A 25,896-nucleotide genomic window follows, 5' to 3' on the forward strand; every position below is an offset into this window, starting at 1 on the left:
TGTTTTTTTTCCGAGCTCCAAAAAGTTGGCAGCGGCGACTGCATACTCTCGGAGAGAGCGTTTAAATCTTCCCTGTCATGGTGATTTATGAACATCGTTTTAGGTTTTGGAAAGAATATCTTCTCAATACATCTTTCTGCTTGATTCACTCCCTAGTTTGCCAAAGAAGCTTCTGGTTCGTGGCCAGATCTGCTGTAAGGCTTCACAGTACGTCGTTCACCCAGAACGACTCCTGGAATACTTTTTTTTTTTTTGTTTTCCATTAAAGGATGTTTTTCGTTTTCATCTCAGCGGTGGAAGAATCCACGAAAACGTCCTCCAGTGATGAAGTTAACGTCAACGATCCGCCGACGAAAGGAAGGCTTTTGACTTTGACTTTTCATTATGATGCAACCTTTTTGGAGAGGAAACAAAAGTGAAAGTCTGGAATCGTACATGTCAGCGTCTTCACTAGCTTTTCTTACAAGAGGGCCTTGTTAGCGTGTTAGCTCACGAGTCCGTTTCTGTTGATTCACCTCCGAAAACATCTTTCAAACAAAACTTAAAAGCTTCTTAATCTCATTTAAGTCGATGTAATCTCGACAAACACGACGGTTACGGCGACGTCTACGTCCGACTCTCTGGTTTAGAGATCAGCGTAACACGTCTGTTTGTCTGACCGTGTCGACTAATCCCGCGACGTTGTGAAACAAGTCTGAGACTCAAGAGTCAAAAAGCTCATGTTGCAACGTCAAGTTCTTCCTTTTTTTTAAAAGTTAGAAGCCAGAAGATGTTTCCATGTGCTTCTGAGGGTTTAATATCTTTGCGGTGAAAGTAGTTGCTTTTCTTGTAATCAGTTGTTGATTGTAAAACACTTTTCTTGCGACTCGAACAAACCTTTCTCCGCTCGTTCTCAGGCTACAAATCACTGCTTAATTGCATTTTCCAATGTTCTAATTTGACAAGTCATTGAAGTGGATTTTCCTCGGTGCGTGTTGTTAACGTTTGCCTCGCATCGAGAGCCGCTCTTGGCATTGATGGGTTTACTTTTGTGGAGCCTTTGTGTTGTCATGATGACACACACACCCGGAGATGTTACACAATAAATCCATTCACTCTGAGCGAGGTTAAGATAATACTTGGGTGTAAGTTTTAATACTAAATATATGTTTTGATCATTTTTCATAATACATTATTAGGATAAGATGAAATATATATATATATATATATATATATATATATATACAGTATATATATAGAACATTGTGAGGAGAGAAAGAAATGCAACTAAAAACTAAAACTAAAACATGCAAAATAACAAAATCATGTATATGTTTAAGAAAATACAAAACGTTTTGATGATAATGTACTTACAAATATTTCAAAAATGACTATAAAACATTTTAGTGTTGTTTCAAAATAAGTGAAAGTGTGATAAAAACAAAAATAAAAAACATCTGAAAGAGGTTTATATGTTTAAATAGGATTATAGGTTTAATAAAATACAAAATGTACAATATTATAGACTTATATAAGCAGGTGATTTTGATGGTAATGTAATTACTAATACTGAAAAAATGAATATACTCTTTTTATATATAAATGTAGTTATTAAAATTAATGAAAGTCTGATCAAAACAAAAATAAATAAAATTAGAAAGAGGTTTATATGTTTAAATAGGTTTATATGTTTAATAAAATACAAAATGTACAATATTATAGACTTATATTAGCAGGTGATTTTGATGGTATTGTAGTTACTAATACTGAAAATGTTTTATTTATACATGTAGTTATTAAAATGAATGAAAGTCTGATCAAAACAAAAATAAATAAACATTCGAAAGAGGTTTATATGTTTAAGAAAATACTAAACGTCCAATATTATAGACTTATAAATGGATCATGATGAGATTTTGTTTAAAATTTAAAAGAGAGAAAAGTATATATATAATTAAAAGGAAGTTCTAAAAACAAATGAATGAATAGAATTTAAAAAGAGAAGAACATTTTATGTTTAATGTTAATGTATGATTGACCTAAAATATTAATGTTACATTAAATGTAACAATTACCAAAAAGGTAAATATTCATTTTTATTGGGCAAAATATATAAATATAAATACAAATATTAAAAAATGTGTGTAAATTATTTTTTAGATGAATCTAGTTATTAAATGAAGTGAAAGTGTGATGAAAAGAAAAATAGATAAACTGTCTTCTCAGCCGAAAAATGATGAAATAAAGTAAAAATATGGAACAAACAAAGTAGGACGACTAGAAAATTCTCTAGAATTGTTATAACATATAATGAGAATTAATTTTGTTTCCCTGAAGAATATTGTTTCCAGTCAAAAGACTTGTTCATGGAAGGAATAAAGGCAACTTCTATCGAGCAGATCTTGTGACCTTCTTTATCTCCAACACCTCAAGCGAAGAGGTTTTAACCTCCTGACTTGAGCCTCGACATCTCTTCCTCGTATGAAGGTCTTGACAAGGCTATTATTGTGTTACATGTTTCGTTAACTCTTGCATTTTTATTAATTATTTCATATATGAAGCTTTCTTTAAATCATTTATGTATTCCTTTCTTTTTCTAAACCCATTTGGTAATTATAGTTTTTCACCTTAGGAAACAAAAATATTCTAATAAGAATTAATAGAAACATTTAAATATAAATATCTTTGATCTTTTTATACAATTAATTGTCCCATACGTCAATTTCAGTGAATTTAAAGAAATATTTTTTTTACAATCACACACTTTCGATTCATGTACAATTAAGTTTCGTAAACATGTTTCCCGTACGATCGTAGAATTCTCAACTACAATATGACAATTTTTAGATGATCAAACACATTATTTTATAGATTGACAATAAGAACATACAAGGACAATTATTATTATTTATGCCTCTTATTAAAACATTTTCTGTTCACTCCACAAAATATCAAACTTCATTTTTATTGTTCCTTATTCTGTATATATAAGCAACTTTATTGTCATATAAGTGATTTACAATTTTAATATCAAATACATGTCTTTAGGAAAAAATACACATTATGATTATTACTTATAATAATTTTAAATATTAAAAATTCAACTCTACCAGTAGATTAACAGCTAAAATTTCCCAAAATATTTTGTATCATTAATACAAAGTTGTACAATTTTCCCGCTCATTTCCTGGTCCGACTGTCACTCTCTCTCTTCTAACAGGATTTAGCATCTCAATGACGGATTAGTAAGTTTAACAAAAGCTTTTCTCCCGCAAAGCCCCCTTTTTTCCACTCGTCCTTCCAGCCTGACTTGTGGACCTCACACACAGCTCCCGTGCTCCCGGGTCTTTGGTGAGCGTGTGTGGTCGCACAGCGCCGCCGTTAAAACGCCTTTGTGTTTGAAGATCGTCAAAAGAGTCGCTCTGGTGTGCGACGCTTCTGTTTCGCCGACAAGTCACTCGTCGACTCGCTTGTATTTTTTACCACGACCTGCCGCCATGATTCCAGTTTTTAACCCCCCTGAACATGTATTGTACTCGCACCTCACTTCCTCTCGCTTTAATGAGGCGTGGAAACATGGCGGCGTCCTCCGGCCTCGCGGCGGTTATTCTCCGTGGAAAAAACACACACAGGGGTTGCCAGAAAGTCAGGGACCCCTGCTGAGTGTGAATGTGGTTCGCGTGTGTCTGAGAGCAGGCGTGTCATGGCTGTGAGTCGGCACCTCACTTAGGAAGGATGTCCCCTTTTCACCTCGGGTGCTGACCGCTGCCGGGACAGCATTAATCACAGGAGAATGTGCCGGTGAAGGTAAAGGCGGGGCCAGTTAAAACCTGATATTCAAAATGCTTATTCTAGTAGAACTAGTGTTCTTTATCCATCCATCAATCTATCATCAACAATGTTTTCTCTGCATAACGTCGTTGTGAAATCTCAGCGACTTATTTTCAACATGGACGTTCAATGCTACAGTTATTACCAGGAACGTATTGCTAGAAATGTGTCACTAGAAACAAGTAGTCAGAAACATTTTGTTGTTAGAAACAAGAAGCTAAAAAGAAGTTGCTAATAACACATAGCTCACAATGTGTAGCTTTAAAACATTTGAGCTAGAAACGTGAAGCTAAAAAAGTATCTGAAAACATGTTTTCAGAAAACATGTAACAAGGAACTTTTAGCTAGAAATGTGCAGCTAGAAATGTGTAGCAACAAACATGGAGCTAGAAACGTTTAGCTAGAAACGTGAACCAAAAAATGCATTCACGTATTCGCTAGAATCACATAGTGAATAACTTTAAGCTAGAAACCTGTCGCTAGAATCACATAGTGAATAACTTTAAGCTAGAAACCTGTCGCTAGAATCACGTAGTGAAGAACTTTAAGCTAGAAACCAGTCGCTAGAAACACGTAGTGAATAACTTTTAGCTAGAAACCTGTCGCTAGAATCACGTAGCGAAGAACTTTTAGCTAGAAACCTGTCGCTAGAATCACGTAGTGAAGAACTTTAAGCTAGAAACCAGTCGCTAGAATCACGTAGCGAAGAACTTTTAGCTAGAAACCTGTCGCTAGAATCACGTAGCGAAGAACTTTTAGCTAGAAACCTGTCGCTAGAATCACGTAGCGAAGAACTTTTAGCTAGAAACTTTACGCTAGAATCACGTAGCGAAGAACTTTTAGCTAGAAACCTGTCGCTAGAATCACGTAGCGAAGAACTTTTAGCTAGAAACTTTACGCTAGAATCACGTAGCGAAGAACTTTTAGCTAGAAACCTGTTGCTAAAATCACGTAGTGAAGAACTTTAAGCTAGAAACCTGTCGCTAGAATCACGTAGCGAAGAACTTTTAGCTAGAAACCTGTCGCTAGAATCACGTAGTGAAGAACTTTTAGCTAGAAACCTGTCGCTAGAATCACGTAGTGAAGAACTTTTAGCTAGAAACCTGTCGCTAGAATCACGTAGCGAAGAACTTTTAGCTAGAAACCTGTTGCTAGAATCACGTAGCGAAGAACTTTTAGCTAGAAACCTGTCGCTAGAATCACGTAGCGAAGAACTTTTAGCTAGAAACCTGTCGCTAGAATCACGTAGCGAAGAACTTTTAGCTAGAAAACCTGTTGCTAGAATCACGTAGCGAAGAACTTTAAGCTAGAAACCTGTCGCTAGAATCATGTAGCAAAGAACTTTAAGCTAGAAACCTGTCACTAGAATCACGTAGTGAATAACTTTAAGCTAGAAACCTGTCGCTAAAATCACGTAGTGAAGAACTTTTAGCTAGAAACCTGTCGCTAGAATCACGTAGCGAAGAACTTTAAGCTAGAAACCTGTCGCTAGAATCACGCAGGGAAGAACTTTTAGCTAGAAACCTGTCGCTAGAATCACGTAGCGAACAACTTTTAGCTAGAATACTGTCGCTAGAATCACGTAGCGAAGAACTTTTAGCTAGAAACCTGTCGCTAGAATCACGTAGCGAAGAACTTTTAGCTAGAAACCTGTCGCTAGAATCACGTAGCGAATAACTTTTAGCTAGAAACCTGTCGCTAGAATCACGTAGCGAAGAACTTTTAGCTAGAAACCTGTCGCTAGAATCACGTAGCGAACAACTTTTAGCTAGAAACTTGTCGCTAGAATCACGCAGCGAAGAACTTTTAGCTAGAAACCTGTCGCTAGAATCACGTAGTGAATAACTTTTAGCTAGAAACCTGTCGCTAGAATCACGTAGCGAAGAACTTTTAGCTAGAAACCTGTCGCTAGAATCACGTAGCGAAGAACTTTTAGCTAGAAACTTTACGCTAGAATCACGTAGCGAAGATCTTTTAGCTAGAAACCTGTCGCTAGAATCACGTAGCGAAGTACTTTTAGCTAGAAACTTTACGCTAGAATCACGTAGCGAAGAACTTTTAGCTAGAAACCTGTCGCTAGAATCACGTAGCAAAGAACTTTTAGCTAGAAACGTTACGCTAGAATCCTGTAGCGAAGAACTTCTAGCTAGAGGCTTTACGCTAGAATCACGTAGCGAAGAACTTTTAGCTAGAAACTTTACGCTAGAATCACGTAGCGAAGATCTTTTAGCTAGAAACCCGTCGCTAGAATCACGTAGCGAAGAACTTTTAGCTAGAATACTGTCGCTAGAATCACGTAGCGAAGATCTTTTAGCTAGAAACCTGTCGCTAGAATCACGTAGCGAAGAACTTTAAGCTAGAAACCTGTCGCTAGAATCACGTAGCGAAGAACTTTTAGCTAGAAACCTGTCGCTAGAATCACGTAGTGAAGAACTTTTAGCTAGAAACCTGATCCTAGAGATGTGACCTAGGAAAGCGCTGGGGCTGCCGCGAGTTGTTGCGCCATCTGCGCCAATAGGTGCATGAATCTGAAGTTTCTGGGTCATTTTGGGGTCATTTTCTCACCTCACGAGCTCACAATTAACAATTGTATATTCTTGTCGGGAGCCGCTTCCATGTGAACTTCCAGTCCGACCCCCCCTCCCTCAGACCACCCTCCTGTCTCCACACAATCGCCCGTGTTTTCCTAAACCATTAATCTGTCTCTCTGCCTTGATACTTGTGTTCTTTGGACGCCGGGAGGCTGCAGGTGCTCGTCTTCACCGTCCCGGTGCTCTCCGGCCACACAGGCATTGTTCTGCGTGGCCCGTGTTGTGTGACCCCGTTTGATGGGGAAACAGCTGGTAGATCCTCCGCTGCCAGGGACGCTTGGCATTTCACCAGCGTGCCCGGGTTTTGATGTCGGAACCCCCCTGGCCCGCTTTTCATGGCGCACTCTTAAATATCAGCAGAGACTCTTGATCCTGCTTCTCCTTCCTGTCACCCCTCGACAGAAACTGATGAGTCCGAGAGCGTTTCCTGCACAAATCTTCCTTCGAAGTGGATGAGCGGCGGCTCAGCGTAATGGTTCATATAATGTCCCTGTTTTGACAAGAACATTGCTCTCCAGGACGTTATGAACTGTCTTCAGCACAGGAAGTGAGTCAGAATTGACTGACGCGGCGCTTCCTCTGCCTGGATTCTTCACTTCTCCTCTCAGGATGTTTACCTTCTGCTTCTCCCCGGCGCTCGCACTCACACCATTTTTCTTTTTTTCTGCACATCGTGTCAAGAGATCTTCGTGACACGTCGAATTAAAGGACCGGTTTGACGCCTCAGCGGCCCACAGTATTTGTGGCCCATGATGTTGTTTTATGGGACCGGCTTTCACTGTCACAGTCACTCCTCATAGTACTCATGTTTATATATTTAAAATGTTTGTGTGTAACCATCGGTTTTTAATGCAATATAACCTAAAACATTTGAACAGATTTTATTTAAAATATTCAAGGAATTTTCGACACAATTTCAAGGGACAGATGAGTGAATTTTCGTGGGTTTTTTGCTACTTTTTAAAGACCCATGAATTTGTTTCACTACTGTCATGAGATCGCAATGTGTGTGTTGTGACAGCAAGGCAATAATGGGTTAAAAAAAAAAAGGCAAATATTCTTTAAATATACTTTTTGAAAATTCAAATTTATTATTCAATTCATCCAATTATTTTCCAATTATTATTTTTCAAACATAGTAATAAAGTAATACATATTATTGTTATTATTGTAATATTTATATTATACTGCAACTGATCCTAAGTCACCCACGATAAATACAAATAACAAAAACACATGTATAAGAAGATACAAAAAAAGCAAAGTAACAATTATGTTAATTGATTTTAAAGTAATTTTCAAATTGTTTTGTGCGTCATTAGTTTGAATTTTCACGCAAATTAAAAACTTTTTTTTCTTAACTTTTATCAATATTTGGTTTGTCGTCAATATTTGTAAGAAAAAAAAAAAAGGAACAAACACATTTACGTTTATAATCTCTTTGAAGTAGAACAAATCAGCCGACATTTTATTTAAATGTAGCAATGCATTATGGGACTTGCAGAATCATTTTTTTTTATGTAGCACATGTGGCCTGCGAGCCTTTCGTTTGATCAAACTGCCATAAGCCGTGAAAACATTTGACTTGAATATGTTCGTACGTATAAAAAACACCACAAAACAGAATCAAACCGGGATTAACCGCCGCAGCTTTTACAAAGAGACTTCCAATATGGGGCTGAGAGTAAAGTGGGAATGAAGGGAACACTCTTAACAGCCACATTAAAATAATCCTCCAGACCTCCCAGACTCTAATAACTTTTTATTACTGCTAACAAACAATTTTTACAGCCGCTCATTATGTTGGTGCTTTCACTTTCAGACGAGCGAAGTCACGAGAAGAACATTCAAGACGAAGCGATTTTTTTTTTATGCTGACTTTAATCCCTTCTCTCCTCCTAGTTCCCGGAGTGCGGCTTCTTCGGCATGTACGACAAGATCCTGCTGTTCCGCCACGACCTGAGCGACGAGAACATCCTGCAGAGGCTGACCTCGGCCGAAGACATCCACGAGGGGGACCTCATAGAGGTGGTGCTCTCGGGTACGTCCGGCGGAGTTTTTTGTTTTTTTTGACATTTAGACGTTTTGTTTTTCTTTCGTTTCTGTCGAGAGGGAACTTGAGGGCGTGGTGGTGGATTGAGCGCGGCTTTAAGGTTACGTAATGCCTGGTGAGCTCTCTGCGGATACGCCGCGGTAGGAGGGTCCGGACTTCCCGTCGTTGTGAGGCTCACCTGCCCTCAGAGTTGGACGAGAGCGTCTGGTGCATCTTAGACTTTTTACAAGGCGGTGCTAATATCCTCGTTACTGAGAAACATCTGGAATCCAGCGTGAAACTCATCAGAGAAGTTCCAGTTCCTCCTCTTCCTCGGTCCTAATCCGACCTTCTGCCTCCACCGGGGAAGCACCTGATACCACCTGTGCTCAGTGGCACCCCCCGAACCCCTTCAATCCCCTCTCAACCAACAGTATTGTTTGCAGAGATTTTCCACGGGGGTTGATGGTGTGGTTTCAGGATCTGCGGATACTTCAGGCATCAGGCCGGAGGAATGTAGACTTAAGACTGGAGGACTTCCTTCGTCTTTGTTTCTCCCCCGTCTGTGTTTGTCTTGTGATCTGGTCTGTGTCAGTCGCTCCTCTCTACTCCCGGCTTCTCCCTCGACTCGGCTTTCGCCGCGAGAATATTGACGCAGGTGTGGACGACACCGAGGTCTATAAGCTGTTGTTGAAAAGGCTCGGGAGGAATATTGATCACCTACTGATCAGCAGATGAAGGTTCAGGATCAAAGTTAGAAGCAGCGAAATAAATGCTGGGTTTTCTCTGAGAGACGGAGAAGCTCAGACATCCAGGTGAGCCTCGTAGTAGATCCACTTGTACACCTCAAGAAGCCAGGTAGTTCAGACATCTTCACCTCAGATGACGGGATTGATTTATCTCAAACAAAAGACACCAAAATAGCACATACCTCCGCCAAGGAGCTCATCTAATATGGCTTCATAAAACAACCAACACAAAAATCAGATTAGATAAATTGATAGATAGTCTGTGTGAAACTTTACCACCGGACCACGAGTAACATCAGCATTTACGACTTGCCAAGACTACCTAGCAGCTCTAAAAAGAAATCTTAAATCAAATTTAATTAATTTTGTCACCACGGCCACGCAGAAGTTGATTCGTTTTAGTGATTCATTTGTGTTTAAAAAAGCCTCGAAAAAAGGTTTTTGGTCCTTCAAAACCTGCCTGGATCCAGATGGATCCAACGTTATTAAACCACCTGTTCCTTATCTTATAAACTAGCCCCATGAGTTTTCTTCATACATATGTACAGAACTTTTTGAGATATTTTGCTAACCGACAGATAAACAATGACGAAACAAGATAGTTTGGATCGGTTGCACCCTTGCATGCTGGGAAAAGGGGAGTTCAGGATAGTCTTTTCTTATGCGAGAGACATGTTTTTTCAAAAGACATTTATTTACATCTATATAAGACGATGTGGTAGTTGAGATGACTCACGGATTTGTCGCCTTCGAGATAATTATTGTGTGTTTAATTCAAACGTATCGACATTAAATGGATGTTGGAGTAAAGATTAAGCCAAGAACCGTTTGTCCGCCGTTATCTTTCATTCACTTGTAAGCAACCTGTTCCCGGATCTGATCTCTCCGTCTTTCTCCCTCTCTTTTCGGGTGGAAATGGAGGCAGAAGTGGTTTTTCTTGGCCGTGGGCTCAAAGAAAACGGCTTGTTTTCGCAGCGGTAATTGATTGTAGTGGACCCGGGGAGCGTAAACACACCCGGGCCCGAGCGCGAGGTTTGAGGTCCGACCCGACCGTCACTCTCTCCCGCTCTCCACTCTCTCATTCTGTTTGTCGGGAACACATTGTTGATCCGATGGAATACTTGTGGTTCTCTCCGAGTGGAAAACCCGGGAGCAAAGGCAGCGCTCGAAATAATAATAAGCGCCGTTGATGTTATACTCGTTTGATTCCGTCGAGCAAATCATCAATTACATTACGAGGCGTCCCGAAGAAGAAGCTGGTTGTTTTGGCGGGCGTGGAAGAAGAGCAGATGAATACCACTATTCATTTATCTGTTGCCCCCGTGACATGTGATTTTCAGTTTTTTTCCAACCCAAACTGTGAACATCACCCCCCTGAAGTATTTGCCCTTAGTTGCTTCCAAAACAAGGTCCCACTGTTTGCCCGAACGCTGGATCTCCACCGAGGTTCCGAGCAACTGTGTATCATTAGCAAGAGACTGCAGTTTGACCCTCGTGTTGACCCCTGACCCGCGAGGCCTTGGGAAGTGTGTCATTGTTTTTGTCAAGCTAACGGCTTTAAATCAAAGTGGCTGTTCGTGACCTGGAGGCGTCGGCTCGTTGTTTTGGTTTTTACATTTAGGTGACGAAAGAAAATAACTTGATTTTTCTGTCTTTTATCCTTAATGGCTGCGAACATTCACAATTGTTTTTGTTTCGCCGACAACCTTTCCAGTGACTTCACCTCAACTGTGTTTGGTTGCTCACTGTTAGCATCACTAGCCATAGATGCAGAAAACAAAAGATTAAAGGTCTTAAAAAACTCTATATATCTATATAGCAAAATAAAATCTAACAAAAAATGAAAATATTTCAGAATTAATCATTTAGAAGAAAATAAACTTGCCAGGTAAACAAGTAAATAATTATCCCAAATAAACTAAACCAGACTTCGAAAAACAACAACAAACAAAAAGTAGCCAAACTCATTGATATCAACTCCAGATTAGCCAAATTATTTCTCCCTAGCCTTTCACTTAGTGAAGAAAATGGAAAAGTTTGTGGTTAACTTTTAGCATCTATAGCTAAATAAATGTAAAGAAAAAAATGTTTTACAAAGATTGAAATTATTTAGAAAAAGAACATCTACAGCCAAAACCAAAATGGAAATCAATGGTCAAAATGCTTGTAACACAATCCCATAACCAGTAAGTAAAAAAAAAACAACTTGAATATGAATTAAATAGTGAGCAAAAAGCAAATCATTTTTGTTAGCAATGTAGCTTCTAACAGCTAACTACGCTAAAAATACTTCATATGAAACCTTTCACTTAGTAAACAATGTCGTTTGTGGCTAACATTTAGCCTCACTAGCAATAAAATATTACAATAGAAAGATTTCAGAAAATGGAAATAAAAAATAAAAACCAATTGCCACTAAAAACCAAATTAGAAATAAATAAATCACACGCAAATAAGCTAAGATCACCACAAATAAAGAGAAAAAACAGCAGCCACACTTCATGTTGACGTGATCAAAACAACTCTAGATATGGAAGGTTCTAGTTAAATTAATTAAACAAAGCTGGTTAAGCTTTTTAAGCTTTTGATAGCTAGCTAGCAACGTAGCTCACCACGCTAAAAATAGTTAATACGATTGTAAACTTGTCTATTTTAATAAAAGAGATGTTGATTTCTAAAAGAACAAAAATCAAACCTTGATTCAAGTTCAACAGACTCTTAGCTAGAATATGATATTTAATTGCTCCCATCTTGAATCATTAACAAACGTTTTAAAACTTTCCTTTCATTTTTGGGTTTAAAATGAAGAGAAATATCCCCCATTTATTTTTCCAGACACAGTTGAGCTGCAGCAGAGAGCAATTTTATTCCCATTTGAACATTTGTGAGGTTTATCGGATCATTCTTTTTCGTCCATTTTTCAAAGGGAAAGAATTGTGTTTTTTATGAAATTATTTCATCTCGGGTTCAAAGAAATAATGTGATTAAACGTGAAAGCAGAAAATAGGTTTTAACCTGAAAAAGAGAAACTTAATTACGTGAAGTCGTCATGAAATAATCTCCTTTTTATCCTCATATTAGCTTTGAAAGAGGGAACATTAGAAGAAAACAAAAACGCTCTTGCCAATTTCCTGCCGACTCAGCGGCTAATACAATGCTACGACACTGTCAAGTGTGCTGACTTTTTAATCAGAACCAAAAAAACAAAGGTTCATCTCAAAAAGACTCTGTTGAAATGAGGTGACACACATCTACCCACGCGATGACATCACGCTCGCCACCTCAAAGGTTTCGTAGCGAAACCGCAGTCTAACCATTAACCATCCGTCAGCAGTCGCTGCCACATCAGTGATTGCGCGAGTAAATGATTCTGTAGCTATTGAACCCAACGTTGTGTTTATCGTGTCCTTCGGCGAGTCAATCGGAATAACGTCGCCCGGCGAAAGTTTACAAACTTCTCTCCTCTTTCATCGCCTCCCATTTGTTTTTCCCCAAGTCGTTTTCATTAATGGTGTCGTTTGTCTTGTTGGCTGCAGCTCAGGCCACGGTTGAAGACTTCCAGATTCGACCCCATGCCCTCTACGTCCACTCCTACAAGGCCCCCACCTTCTGCGACTACTGCGGGGAGATGCTGTGGGGTCTCGTCCGACAGGGGCTCAAGTGTGAAGGTCAGACACGCTCTTGGATTTTTCTGCTTCTCAGCCACGGGTCGACCGTTGTCCACACGCACAAACACAACCTCAAGAATGCTTCGCTCGGATACACAACGCACTTTTGGTCTGGCTGCTCCAGACGGCAGGATTCTTTGAATTGCATGTGTGACTTTCCTCCTCGCCCGCTGCTCTAGGATGTGGCTTGAACTACCACAAGCGCTGCGCCTTCAAGATTCCCAACAACTGCACCGGCGTGAAGAAGAGACGGTTGTCCAACGTCTCCCTGCCGGGACCCTCTCTCTCCATCCCCAGACCGGTACCTGCGGAAAATGCCGTGGTGGTCTTGGACGAGGTGAGATCTATTTGGCCCCCCCGGGCTAGACTTTGCTCAGGTCGGAATCACTTCAAAAACGCAGACCTCCGTCCAGAGTCCTATCTTTGGGTCTATAATTTGATAACTTTTTTAGTGAGTATTTAAAATATTCTCCAGGGCTATGAGTTTGATGGTACCAGTAGCAATCCAGAAGAGAGCTCGACTTATCCTTCAAAGGATTCTCAGATCCAGATGGCGATTCCCAAGACGCTGTATCCTCAAAATTCCACTGAAGTCCATCCCTCCCTTATTTGAGTTGATAACTTTTTAGTTAGTATTTAAAATATTCTCCAGGGCTATGAGTTTGATGGTACCAGTAGCAATCCAGAAGAGAGCTTGACTTATCCTTCAAAGGATTCTCAGATCCAAGTGGCGATTCCCAAGACGACGTATCCTCAAAATTCCACTGAAGTCCATCCATCCCTTATTTGAGTTGATAACTTTTTAGTTAGTATTTAAAATATTCTCCAGGGCTATGAGTTTGATGGTACCAGTAGCAATCCAGAAGAGAGCTCGACTTATCCTTCAAAGGATTCTCAGATCCAGATGGCGATTCCCAAGACGCTGTATCCTCAAAATTCCACTGAAGTCCATCCATCCCTTATTTGAGTTGATAACTTTTTAGTTAGTATTTAAAATATTCTCCAGGGCTATGAGTTTGATGGTACCAGTAGCAATCCAGAAGAGAGCTCGACTTATCCTTCAAAGGATTCTCCGATCCAGATGGTGATTCCAAAGACGACCTATCCTGAAGATTCCACCGAAGTCCGTCCATCCTTTATTTGAGTTATAATGTAAAAAGACATGATATTTTGTCTAGACTCTTAAAATGGCTCCATTTTTGTAGAAAACTTTTGAAATCGGCAGAAAAAGGTTGAACTGGAAACGATGGGTTTCAGTGTGGAGAAGGCCATAGTCATCTTCTTGTTCTCCAAGAGTCCTACGATATCCGGAAGCGTTTTTACGAGCTGTATCGGTTACTTTTGAAAGCTAGGGCTAAATCAAACTACACATCTCAGAAATCGTAGCTCCAACCTAAGAGGCCGGAACCCAGTCTGAGTTTGAATTAATGTATAGATGGATACGCGGTAATAAAACATTTTTGCGTAAGACCTACTAACTTATGATAAAACTACAGTATAGCACTTGAATTTTTGAGTTTCTTGAGATTTGGAAATACTTTTCCAACCCTTCAGCAGCAGAGGTCCCATCAGGAGGCGGGGAAGAGGATTCTCTCCTGGAGTGGGCGGCCCATCTGGATGGAGAAGATGGTTCTGGGTCGGGTCAAGGTTCCGCACACCTTCGCCATCCACACCTACACCCGCCCCACCATCTGCCAGTACTGCAAGCGGCTGCTCAAGGGGCTCTTCCGTCAGGGCATGCAGTGTAAAGGTAAACGGGGAGCGACTCCTGACGTATCAGAAGATCATCTTTGAAGGAACCTTCTCGTCCAGACTGCAGGTTCAACTGCCACAAGAGATGCGCCTCGAAGGCACCGAGAGACTGTTTGGGAGAGGTGGACTTCAACGGAGGTTTGTGTCGTCGGTGCAGACTTAAGAATGGACCGGTAGCTCCGTTACGAATTGACGCTGTCGTTTAGAGCCGGCCAGCCCGGGCCCGGACTCCGACACGACCTTGGACACCATGGAGGTGGACAGCAGCGACCTGGACAGCGGCAGGGGACTGGACGACGCCGAGGAGCCTTCTACGCCGGACGATAGGATGTTCGACATGGACTCCCCTTTCTTGGACCGAGAGAAGGACGAGGAGCCCATCAAAGCCATCAGGTGAGCATATGTACCCTTGACCTTTCAGAGTGAAGGTCATGTATTTGAAACGGTCTCATAATGCAGTGAAACGGTTGAATAAGTCGCTTTTTTTCACACTAAACAGAGGATTTTTGATTGATGATTTGAAGTCGCAACATTATAAACATTTGTGTTATTGTGCGCTGATAGTTGTGTTGTTTCGTAGCCCGTCCACGAGCAGCAACATCCCTCTGATGCGGGTGGTCCAGTCCATCAAACACACCAAGAGGCGGAGCTCCACCGTGGTGAAGGAGGGATGGATGGTCCACTACACCAGCATGGACAACCTGGTGAGACCCAACCGGCCAATTCCTGTGCACTTGGTACGACTGACCCTTGACTGTGATCTCCACAGAGGAAGAGACACTACTGGAGGCTGGACAGCAAAAGTCTGAGTCTCTTCCAGAACGACACGGGAGCAAAGTTCTACAAAGTAAGTTGACTTTACTTTAGTACTTTAGTTTTTTTTGTATGATGTTTAAATGACCTATAGAGGTCACGGTGAGGTCATACCAAAGACAAACAAATTGTAAATACTAAAAACCATATAGAAATACTACATCTAATTAATTAATTTGATTATTTTAAAATGATAACAATCCACTAATTTAATAATTATTTTAAGTACATTTATTTTCGGTTGCTTCAATTTTAAGTTCTAAGGAAAAATTCTCCAGTTGCTTTATATTTACAAGCTTTTACGTTCATTTTTGCAGTACCATTTGCTATTGCAGTATAAAATAACAAATAACAAAACTTTTCTTTTTATCTTGGCTTCAAAAGAAATTCAGTTTATATTAAAATGACAAGTCTTTTTCAAGGGAACATTTACCTCTAGAACTGTGACACCAGAAGTGAACCTTTAATAAAGGTTCAACCCCAAAACTGCATTCACAAAAGTCGAAATAACGGCGACGTTTTTTTAACTGCTTTTTCCTCACTTTTGAAGATTCTGCCACAATGAACACAACAGTTCTGTTCTTGAGTCAACTGAGGGATTCACTCTGATGTAACCGTCCCACTGCAGATGTGTTATTAGCATCGATGCTACAAAAGTTTAGCCTCAAAGCAGTGATTTTATTCCTTTAAACTTTTAACCAATTTTTTTTGTTGCAAATTAAGATATACCTTTAATACTAAGTAAAACATTACCACCACCTGTGTGATACTGAAAGTGAAACTGTCCCCCTGTGCCCCCCTAAATTATAAATCTTATTATATTGACACCTTTAAAGAAGTATTTACAAACACACACTTTTTCATGTGAGCCATGAGAATAAATGACCACATTTTTTACCACTTTACCACCGTCCACATGGCCGACCCTAGCACAGGATGCAAAAAGGGAGCTCAGAATGAGCAGGTGGTTATTATGTCATTGTCCGAGTCAAATTTCCTTCAGAACGCCTGGATTTTAAACAATACCCAAAAGGTTGGAGGATGTCGAACGCCTGCAACGTTGCCGTGTAAAACGACTTCTGGAGCTTGTGTGACACTTCCCGCTCAGTGCCAGCCGTGCAGTCAGTCATTACGCTGCCGCAGGGGCTTAATAGCACAGTAATTACACGGTGAGCGGGACCAGAGGAGGTAAAGACTTCCACATGTGAGCCGGGGCGGGGATGTAGCGCTTTTATTGTGCATGTCACGGCATTTGTTTGGAGACGTTGACACCTCTCGGAGCCGGGGACGGGTGTGAAAGAAGGAGATGTTCTGGATCTGGGTGTGTGGGAGGAAATCGGCCGGTTTTCGTGCAGCTGCAACTCCATCTTTTCCGCTCTACAGGGGCCAAAATGGTCGAAAAAAGACTATTGTCGGAATTTAAACTTAAAAAACGAGTTGCTGTTTCGGATTGAGAAGATTCATTTGCACCATCCACAACGTGGAGGCGAGTCCAGGAACCTTCTTTAGGGTCTTGTTGCTCATCATGCTTTAAAAGGTCCCCCCCCTCTACGCTCCTTTAGTGGGCTCAGCGGCGGTCGTGCTCTGAGCCATTTCCTCCATTTGGAAGCCATCACCGCTGTCGTTTGAAGACGAGACCCCTGCATTTGTGGCTGGTTCTGAAGAACCTCTAAATAGGGGGCGATAGCGTTTCCTTTGTCTGCGCTGGATTGAGTCCTGTCACACACGGGCGGACCCACCCACCCACATTTCTCTCCGCGGAACAGTAGTCTGCCGGTCTGGGGTCGCTGCAGCGGCTCGTGCTCCGACCCGGGGGCCTCCGGTGGGCCGTGCCTTGTAATCAAGGAGCCGGCTCGCCGCAGGGTCCGCTCACGTGACCCCCACAAGCACTTCATTCGATACTCTGCGGTGAGCCGCGCTCGGAGAGGACGGCGTGTGCCTGTGTGCGCCCCGATTGGTGGAAACCCCGTGAGCGTTTTCCCTCGACCCTCCCCTCTCTCTGGTTTTGACATGAGAGCGAAAGGCAAGGGGGCTTTATAAGTTTAGAACTTTTTGGAAAGTTTTGGAGGACTACAGGCGAGAGAGAAACTCCTGCACTTGAGTGAGTGTCGCTTATTTTATTTCTTCAATTACGAATTTTTGAGAGGCGTTAGGAAAGAATGTCAGTTTTACAGTTGCCTGCACGTCTCAATCAGAGGCGGCAGGTCAGGAAAGTGAAAGTAGAAGAGTCGGCTTGTGTTGGAGCTGCAGCTTCAGGGGTATAGTTACCCAAAATAAGCCGAAATAGCAGGTATGGCCACGACTATTTCTCTGTACACTTCGCTATACAAAAGGGGGGAAATTGTAACTGTGACATGTGGCAACACTAGTTGATAGGGAGCGAGTCTAAGCTACTGGACCACCTTAGCAGGACTTACTCAGACCGTTAAGTCATTGCGTGGTCGTTCATCTAACTTTTGGAATCAATATCCTTCCATAGGAAATCCCACTGTCAGAGATCCTCCAGGTGGAGCAGTGCAGGGACTACAACAACCTGGCCCAGGGCAGCAACCCGCACTGCTTCGAGATCATCACCGCCACCATGGTTTACTACGTCGGGGAGAATAACGGAGGCCACTACCATAGCCCCGCTCTGGCCGCCTCGGGGGTCGGCATGGATGTAGCTCAGGGTTGGGAGAAGGCCATCAGGCAAGCGCTGATGCCCGTCACCCCTCAGCCCAGCGTGGCGAGCATGGCGGGCAAAGATCACAGTAAGTCAAAATGGTCCTCTTCAATTCTGTGTAAAACCTCTAGACCAGTAACTGAAGTTATGAAGTAGCTTAAGCTACACTGACTGAAATATTAACCCATTATATCAGGTTGGCTTCTTCACTCCGTACTGGTGAGATGTTCAGAGCTACTTAGATGAGCCTCCAAGTCAGACCAATGACAAGCTAGACACAAGATACAAAGGGGAGTTTGTGATGTTTGACATGTAGTCTGAATGTTATGGTGCGTCAATATTACCGGAAATTAATTGCTTAATAAATGCATTTGTCTGTGACCTTCAAGTTCTTAATAAATGGTGCTTAAAACACTAACAAGATCTAGGTGGTTTAGATGTTGTCAAGTGTTGGGACAATGTTTCATGAGGTCATTGACCACCGTTTAAATTGTTTTATCTAAGACGTGAAGACTTAAGTGATGAGACCGCCAGCGTCTGCAGGCCTAGACCATCTCGCACTCCGAAAAGATGACCAATGGAAATGTAATAACGTCCACTGTGAAACCGCTCAGAACCATCCCCTCCTCGACTGTCCGTCGCTGGATCTGAGCCGGTTATGAAATACATCGCATACTTACAGCGTGAAGTCACAGTCTCGCGGCTCAATTACACAACCTTTTTTCCGATGAAGAGTCGTTATTGTGGGTCGTGACTGCTCGCTCGGGGTGTTGTCTGTGAAGTTGATAAAAGTGTGTTTGTGTTCCCAGAAGAGCTGTCCATGAGTATCTCGGTGTCCAACTGCCAGATCCAAGAGAATGTGGTAAGTGGGTCAGTTTATTTAATTACACAGCGTTCTCTCGATGTGCTATGACATCACCAACTCACCAAAGAATGATTGATTTCACAAACTGAATCCTGGTTATGCAGTTTGTGTGTTGCAAGTGTTTGTTAGATAGTCAACCTAAATAAACACTCTTGGTCTTGCTACTTAAGAAACAGTCAAACACAATTATGAAACATAGTACAAACATATAAGGGTTTATATGTGAGTGCTAGGGTCAAGGTCTCTGATTATCTGTTGGTTATCTGTGATGTTTGTGAACATATGACAAGTTTTGTTGCCAAAACTTCTTGAGAATCCCCTCGAGACATGAGGTCTAGGAGTTGATCACTTGTTCCAAGTCAACATCACATTTGCCCTGGTCAATATGTCCACATGGTTACTGGTCTATATCCTGAATCCAAACTCTTGACACACACTGGTTCATCGATACAGCTGAACCAAAGTGAAATGTCAGGGACACAAGAACAATCCAGAAGTGTGCTCAAACCCATGACCTCTAAGTAAGAGGGCAACCAGTTAAGATATACTAGTGTCCTGATGCTAGAGTTTCAGAAAATAAATGTCTAGGCATTGAAAAAAGAGGCATAAGAATTCGTAGTATCTTGTCATGATGCCTTCTAAAGCCTCCCTGGTGTTGTTGTTTGGGGGCATCTAGTTGAGGACACTTAGGGTGAGGAGACGATAAAGTTATTTAACTTGAAAACTACTGGGTATCACACCAAAGTGTGTACCAATAGAAGGATAGGAAGGAAGGAATCTGGTGTCGGCAGCTTCCTTCTATTTTATAGTGGCCACCTTTAGACACCCAACATTTTTCCCTGGTACAGTAGGTAGCATATATTTGAAAAGAAATCTAAAAAATGGTTCATCATGTTGGGGGATTCATCTCTCTGAAGAACTTCAGGTGATAACTTTACCTTTAGCAACTCAATGTCTTGATTTTTACATCATTTGATATTTCTTAATGATGTTCTATTCTGTCAAACAGGATATTGCGTCCGTGTACCAAATATTCTCTGATGAAGTGCTCGGGTCTGGTCAGTTTGGCATCGTCTATGGAGGTAAGTCTGGAGTTCTCAAGTCACGACCGAGGCGAAACAAGGGGAGTCTGCTGACATTTGTGTTGTAGGAAAACACAGGAAGAGCGGGAGAGATGTTGCCATCAAGGTCATAGACAAGATGCGATTCCCCACCAAGCAGGAGAGTCAGTTGAGGAACGAGGTGGCCATACTGCAGGTGACTGGACAGACATGTGGGAGCAGGTGGGGAATCGGGACTCAAGGGTTTTGCGTTTCAGAACCTGCACCACCCAGGTATCGTCAACCTGGAGTGCATGTTCGAGACCCCGGAGCGGGTGTTCGTCGTCATGGAGAAGCTCCACGGCGACATGCTGGAAATGATTCTGTCCAGCGAGAAGAGTAAACTTCCCGAAAGAATCACCAAGTTCCTGGTGACGCAGGTCAGTGACGGTTCCGTCTGAAACATGTCTTCATTGTTCAAGAGGCGACCCGCAGACATTTACTTACACAGTCACCGCGGAGAGTTTGTTTTCAGACTGAGGGAGGAAACGCGAGTACCTGGCAGAAACCACAAGTTATTTGAAGATACAAACTCCAGTCTGAAAGCTAGCGACTAGGCACGGACCCACTTCCCCTGAGGCCTCCCAAACTACCACAACACCACTTATATTTGTTATGATGGACCTGCGATACTAACACGTAGTCAGCCATAACATTGTGACCACCTGCACACTTTTTCTGTAAACCTCCCCTTTTACTGTCAAAATGGCAGCTCTGGTTTCTGTTAAGGATGGTTAGGGTAACACAAACCAGTCTGTTAGGGTAGTCCGATGACCCCAGTGAAGTCAAAGTCAGAAATCTATCAACTAACGCACTCTTGCCAGCTAACACAATGATACTTTCTTTGGAAGCATTCTGGTCCAACCAATATTCACAGAGATAATCCATTAGGAGTAACCGCCCTGGACACAAAGGCTCACATGATTTACTTTTTGGGGATGTATTCAGGGGTAGATTCGGATGAGGGTGGTCTCCTATATTACCCAACACTCTGCAATGCTTGCTGGACCAGTCCAGGTTCGTGAGCTAACCCCAGTTCTTGGTAAAGACTTAAAAAAACATGTACAAAAATCAAAAATATCAAAGATCATCGTGCGGTTCTTGAGTTCTTAGAGCGACTCAAAGATCTTATAAACAGAGGTTACCCCCCCTTCCTCCATTTAGGGGAGCCCACTTATCGTAAGTCTGTTTATTCTGGTGGCGACCTGATTGTGTAGAACTGTTTATGGGGCGGGTCCACACGGCACTGGATTACAACCCGAAGTGGGCCAGTGGCTTTGCGGCCTGATTAGAGGCTCCAGGGTCCGACTCTGGATCCAAACAGGAGCGGAGCCATCAACAACAGCCCCATTAGCCGAGCCAGGGCTGGCTCTGATGTGGCCTGGAGGACTTCAGTCGGAGCGCGGGTCAGGATCGGGGATCCAGGCGCGCTGTGGTTTCGGGGCGGGACGGACGTGCAGCGATGAATATAGATAGAAGCAATAGATGAGCTCATCAGATTTAAAGGTGCTGGTCAGGATGGAAGGATTTAAGATGGTTAGCATGCTAGCTCTTCCCCACATGCTCTCCACACATGAGGTTCTACGATCTAGCGGGTTATTGTGTCCTTTTCTCCGGATAAATATTGGTATTCCTGCACAGATCCTGGTGGCCCTGAGACATCTGCACTTCAAGAACATCGTCCACTGCGACCTGAAGCCCGAGAACGTCCTGTTAGCCTCCGCGGAGCCGTTTCCTCAGGTGTGGATGCTGATGCGGCCATTATTTTAATTTGATACTATTATTTAAATTTTTGGTTTTATAGGGTATATGAAGGATTTTAAGATGTTTTATTACTTGTAAAGGTAATTTATCATCTTCAATCGTTTTAGTTTTTTTCTTAATTTTATAAATTTGCTACACATATTGTTTTATAAGGTTTTTCCCCCCAGCAATTTTTATTGTTATTATTCCCAATTTAAATCTTATTTTTCAATATTTATTAGTCGTGTCACTTCATTTATCATTTGTTTATTGAATCATAATTAATTTCTTTATATTTTTTTTATAATGTTTCTCAGGTGAAGTTGTGCGACTTCGGCTTCGCCCGCATCATCGGCGAGAAGTCGTTCCGGCGCTCGGTGGTGGGCACCCCGGCGTACCTGGCGCCCGAGGTGCTGCGCAGCAAAGGCTACAACCGCTCTCTGGACATGTGGTCGGTGGGCGTCATCGTGTACGTGAGCCTGAGCGGGACGTTCCCTTTCAACGAGGACGAGGAGATCAACGACCAGATCCAGAACGCCGCCTTCATGTACCCGCCCACGCCCTGGAGAGACATCTCCGCGGAGGGTGAGGGTAGCATCATGCTAGCTGCGTTGTTAGCATTACTTAGCAATCCTACTTCCTGTTGATTTCGTTATTAACTTTTGTCTTTTTTTTTTAGCCACGGATCTGATCAACAATCTCCTCCAAGTGAAGATGAGGAAGAGGTACAGCGTGGACAAGTGTCTCAGCCACCCCTGGTTACAGGTAAGACCCCGTTTGTTGTGTGGCGCGTGAGCGAGCTTCCTGACCCGGATCTCCTCCTGCAGGACTACCAGACCTGGCTGGACCTCCGGGAGTTCGAGACGCGGCGAGGCGAACGCTACATCACCCACGAGAGCGACGACGCTCGCTGGGAAGAGTTCGCCGACGAGAACAGCCTCCCTTACCCCAAACACTTCATCATGGCGCCCAACCTGGACGACATGGAGGAGGACCCCTAGTGCCCCCCCCCCCTTCCCCCGGAGGAGTTAAACCCACCACATGTATCAAGGACAGGAAAGAGCGCCACACCAGAACTGGAAATGAAAAGTGGCCCATCCGGCGGAGATCTCTACCGTGTAGCGCGACGCTCCGCGACAAAGCAGGACTGGAACCGAAGTCTGGACGGTTTCTTCAGGAAAAATAATATTCTGAGGAGCGTACTGCAGGAACAAAGGGCACTTCTACAAGGGATCGAGTGTCTCGGAGCTCTGTGAATGTGAGACTGTCCTGTAACTGGAACTCTCTGAACTGTTTTTAAGTATCTTGTTAGGTTTTTATGTTGCTGTCAAAAAGAACATTCGGTGCTTCAGAGTTTTTCTTGTCTCGGAGCACGGGCGCCGCCCCCCCCTCCCTCGTGAAGAAATGTGGCGTCAGAACGATGACTGACCTCTGAGATACATCCGAAAAATATATGTTTTATCTTCTGTATTTTTGATATCGCCTGAAAATAAATGAAAAAAATCGGACAAATATTGCGTTCAAAGTCACAAGGTTATTCCCATTTAAGTTAGAATCAGAACCATGGTTCTGTTATTAAAGTACAGTTATTTTGGAGTTGCTATCCCTCCTAGCATTCTAGCGTAACGTTGTGTCGTCATGCTAGCTTTTCCGATCCACAGCTTAAAACTTTCATACACTTTTCAAATAAACACTAGCTTGATTTCTTAAGAGAGACACAAGAATCTGACCAGGTCACGTGACTACGAGTTTTCCCGGTATTCATTTTGGAACTTCGTGGAAGTACATAAAAAGTGAAAGAAAATCTAGCGCTTGAAATAGCAATCATGAAATATTAAGTGAGACCTATTGCATATGTTGACATCATTTCGATACATTCCTTCACATCATGTGTTTCTCCAAAGTAGCGTTAGGCTAGCTAATGCTAGGCTCTAAACGCAACAACTTCAATAAACTCCAAACAAATCAAAATATTACTAACTTCTACTGGGAACATTTTCAGTGCTAAACATACAACTAAACGTTGCCTTTAAAGGCTCGCGTTTAATTGTTCATTGTTCAAAAATATTAAGGATTTAGCATTTAGCAACAAAACAAAACAAATGCTAATTACAATACATTCATGTATGGTTTTGCTCGTGAGTGGTGGGAGAAAGATCTAGTGAGCACACGTTGAAAAAAGAAAACTTTCACTTCTTGTCTCAGCCTTTTGTTAATTCATGTTGTCGTTTTGTTAGCTTGTTCGGTTAGCCAGCACAGTTTATCCCCTCCTTGCTGGTGCGATATCGGGATTTCCAATCATGTCGTGTCTGTCTGTGTTGCCGCTGGATTGGCAGATGTCAATGTTTTTGTATAGTTCAGTCGACGGAAATAAAACTTGAAAAATGCTAAAGCGTCTGCAACGTTGTTTGTTTTTTGAAAACAATAACAGATCGTATTTACTTTGGATATGCTATTTGAATTAGCTCAACGAATTAGCATTGTTCGCATGTTTTTTGTTTTAGCATTGTTAGCATGTTAGCTACTTTAGCACATCATAATGAGGTTATTTAGAAGGTGATGCTTATAATTTACACAACTTTAAAAAAGGCACATTAAACTAGTAGAAGATACAATAAATGGTTAAGGATTTTTGCTAATAAAATGGCGGCTAACGTTGTTGAAACTTCACAGCAGCGTGAGCCATCTTACCGCCCCTCAAATAATCTTTTTAAACACCATAACTATAAGTTAGTAAGTAAGTTAGTATTGTGGTATTGTTTCTCAAATCAAAGTTCACTGTTGCATCACGATGTGTCGCATCTCATCCCGGCAGCTGGATGTGATTGTTGCGCCGCAGCGAGGAGTTTGGCGGCCGCTCGCTCGCCACAAGGCAATAATGACATGGTAGGAGGGAGGACTTTGAACTGGTTCATGATGAACGCCACCACGGTTATCCCTCCACGGATCCAAACCGGTGTTTAACTCCGGCAGAAATGAATAAAATGCTGCGTTTGTTGGCCCGTGAGGCTGAATAGTTCCATTGTCTGACCCGCGGCGAGTCGACTCCGAAAGCGTTTGATCCCAGATATCGCAGCCGGAGGAGGAATTGATTTTTCATCTGATCTGTTCAAGATGTGAACTCACGTGACCCCATTAATCCAAAACATCTAAAGCAGAATTAAATCAATTCATAAATGTCAATTATGGTGAAATGTTAATGTACGTTGAAATGTCGCCCCCTGGTGACACAAAGATGTACCTACGACCGGCCAACAAGTTTTAGATATTTATATAAAAGAAGCAGTGCAGAAACAAACAAACAAAAAATCTTACCTTTATTAGAGATTTAAAGAGATTCTTATCTCTGCAGGAAGAATTTCAACACAGGAAGTTGATCCACCTGAGAAATAATGTATTTACTTTAATACGGCATCAAACAATTCATTAAACGAGTAAAACAAATATGACTCTTTTCTCAGAAAAGTAATTCGAAGATGCAAAAGATGAAAATGTAGCAGATTCTGACACTTTTAAACAAAAATAATGAAACAAAATTGGGTAAAACAATTGTTTCTATTCTTAAAAGACAAGACTTAATTATTATCACTGTATACTTTGAACAAATTGAAGTTATTTTTTATATATATATAATGAGAAATAAAACATGTCTGTTCTCTGATCCTGCACAAAACTATGGTTAAATAATAAATGGAGCTAAAAAACGTAAATATTAATAAAATTAAACAACAAGTCCAACAAAACAATATCAATAAATAATAAATCGAATAAAACACACAAACATCTTATTTATGAAAGAAAAATGCAAAGATCTGATGTAGCAGCCCTTAGATCTTAAAAGTAAATAATTTATAATAAATAGAATTGAGCTACCACCTGACAGACTTTATTCAAATATAGAATTAAGGGGGAAATCCAATAGTTATTGTCAACTAATTAATCTGAGCAACATTTAAAAAGAGTTTCGCTTTCGTGACTCATCCTGCAGCTCCCCATGTCACCACTAGACGTCTCTCTTGCTTCCTTGAGGGATGATATGATGATCCTCATGGACGCGCATACGTTCATAGTGACGTGAGGCCGATGACGTCACTGCCGGCAGAGCAAAAGA

General features: G+C 41.7%; 1 protein-coding gene across 3 annotated transcripts in view; it reads left to right on the forward strand.

Moving 5' to 3' along the window:
- The window catches only part of prkd3 (protein kinase D3), a 41,513-nt gene extending 17,336 nt beyond the window's left edge, over positions 1–24,177 (forward strand). Inside the window, exons 2-18 of one of the 3 annotated variants that reach the window (XM_087780498.1) lie at positions 8,304–8,442; positions 12,719–12,850; positions 13,030–13,187; positions 14,405–14,600; positions 14,663–14,740; positions 14,809–14,995; positions 15,183–15,306; positions 15,372–15,449; positions 17,895–18,165; positions 18,887–18,939; positions 19,952–20,024; positions 20,093–20,199; positions 20,261–20,422; positions 21,684–21,782; positions 22,103–22,370; positions 22,465–22,550; positions 22,613–24,177. In XM_087780498.1, coding sequence (XP_087636624.1) covers positions 8,304–8,442; positions 12,719–12,850; positions 13,030–13,187; positions 14,405–14,600; positions 14,663–14,740; positions 14,809–14,995; positions 15,183–15,306; positions 15,372–15,449; positions 17,895–18,165; positions 18,887–18,939; positions 19,952–20,024; positions 20,093–20,199; positions 20,261–20,422; positions 21,684–21,782; positions 22,103–22,370; positions 22,465–22,550; positions 22,613–22,786 — 2,385 coding nt within the window. In that variant the 3' untranslated portion in view covers positions 22,787–24,177. The remainder of the gene's footprint in view (positions 1–8,303; positions 8,443–12,718; positions 12,851–13,029; positions 13,188–14,404; positions 14,601–14,662; positions 14,741–14,808; positions 14,996–15,182; positions 15,307–15,371; positions 15,450–17,894; positions 18,166–18,886; positions 18,940–19,951; positions 20,025–20,092; positions 20,200–20,260; positions 20,423–21,683; positions 21,783–22,102; positions 22,371–22,464; positions 22,551–22,612) is intronic. The other 2 variants (XM_087780499.1, XM_087780500.1) reach the window with 2 other exon arrangements.
- Positions 24,178–25,896: the final 1,719 nt, after the last annotated feature.

Source organism: Callionymus lyra, chromosome 18 (genome assembly GCF_982586985.1).
Source record: "Callionymus lyra chromosome 18, fCalLyr1.hap1.1, whole genome shotgun sequence".
Classification (NCBI taxonomy): Eukaryota; Metazoa; Chordata; class Actinopteri; order Syngnathiformes; family Callionymidae; genus Callionymus; species Callionymus lyra.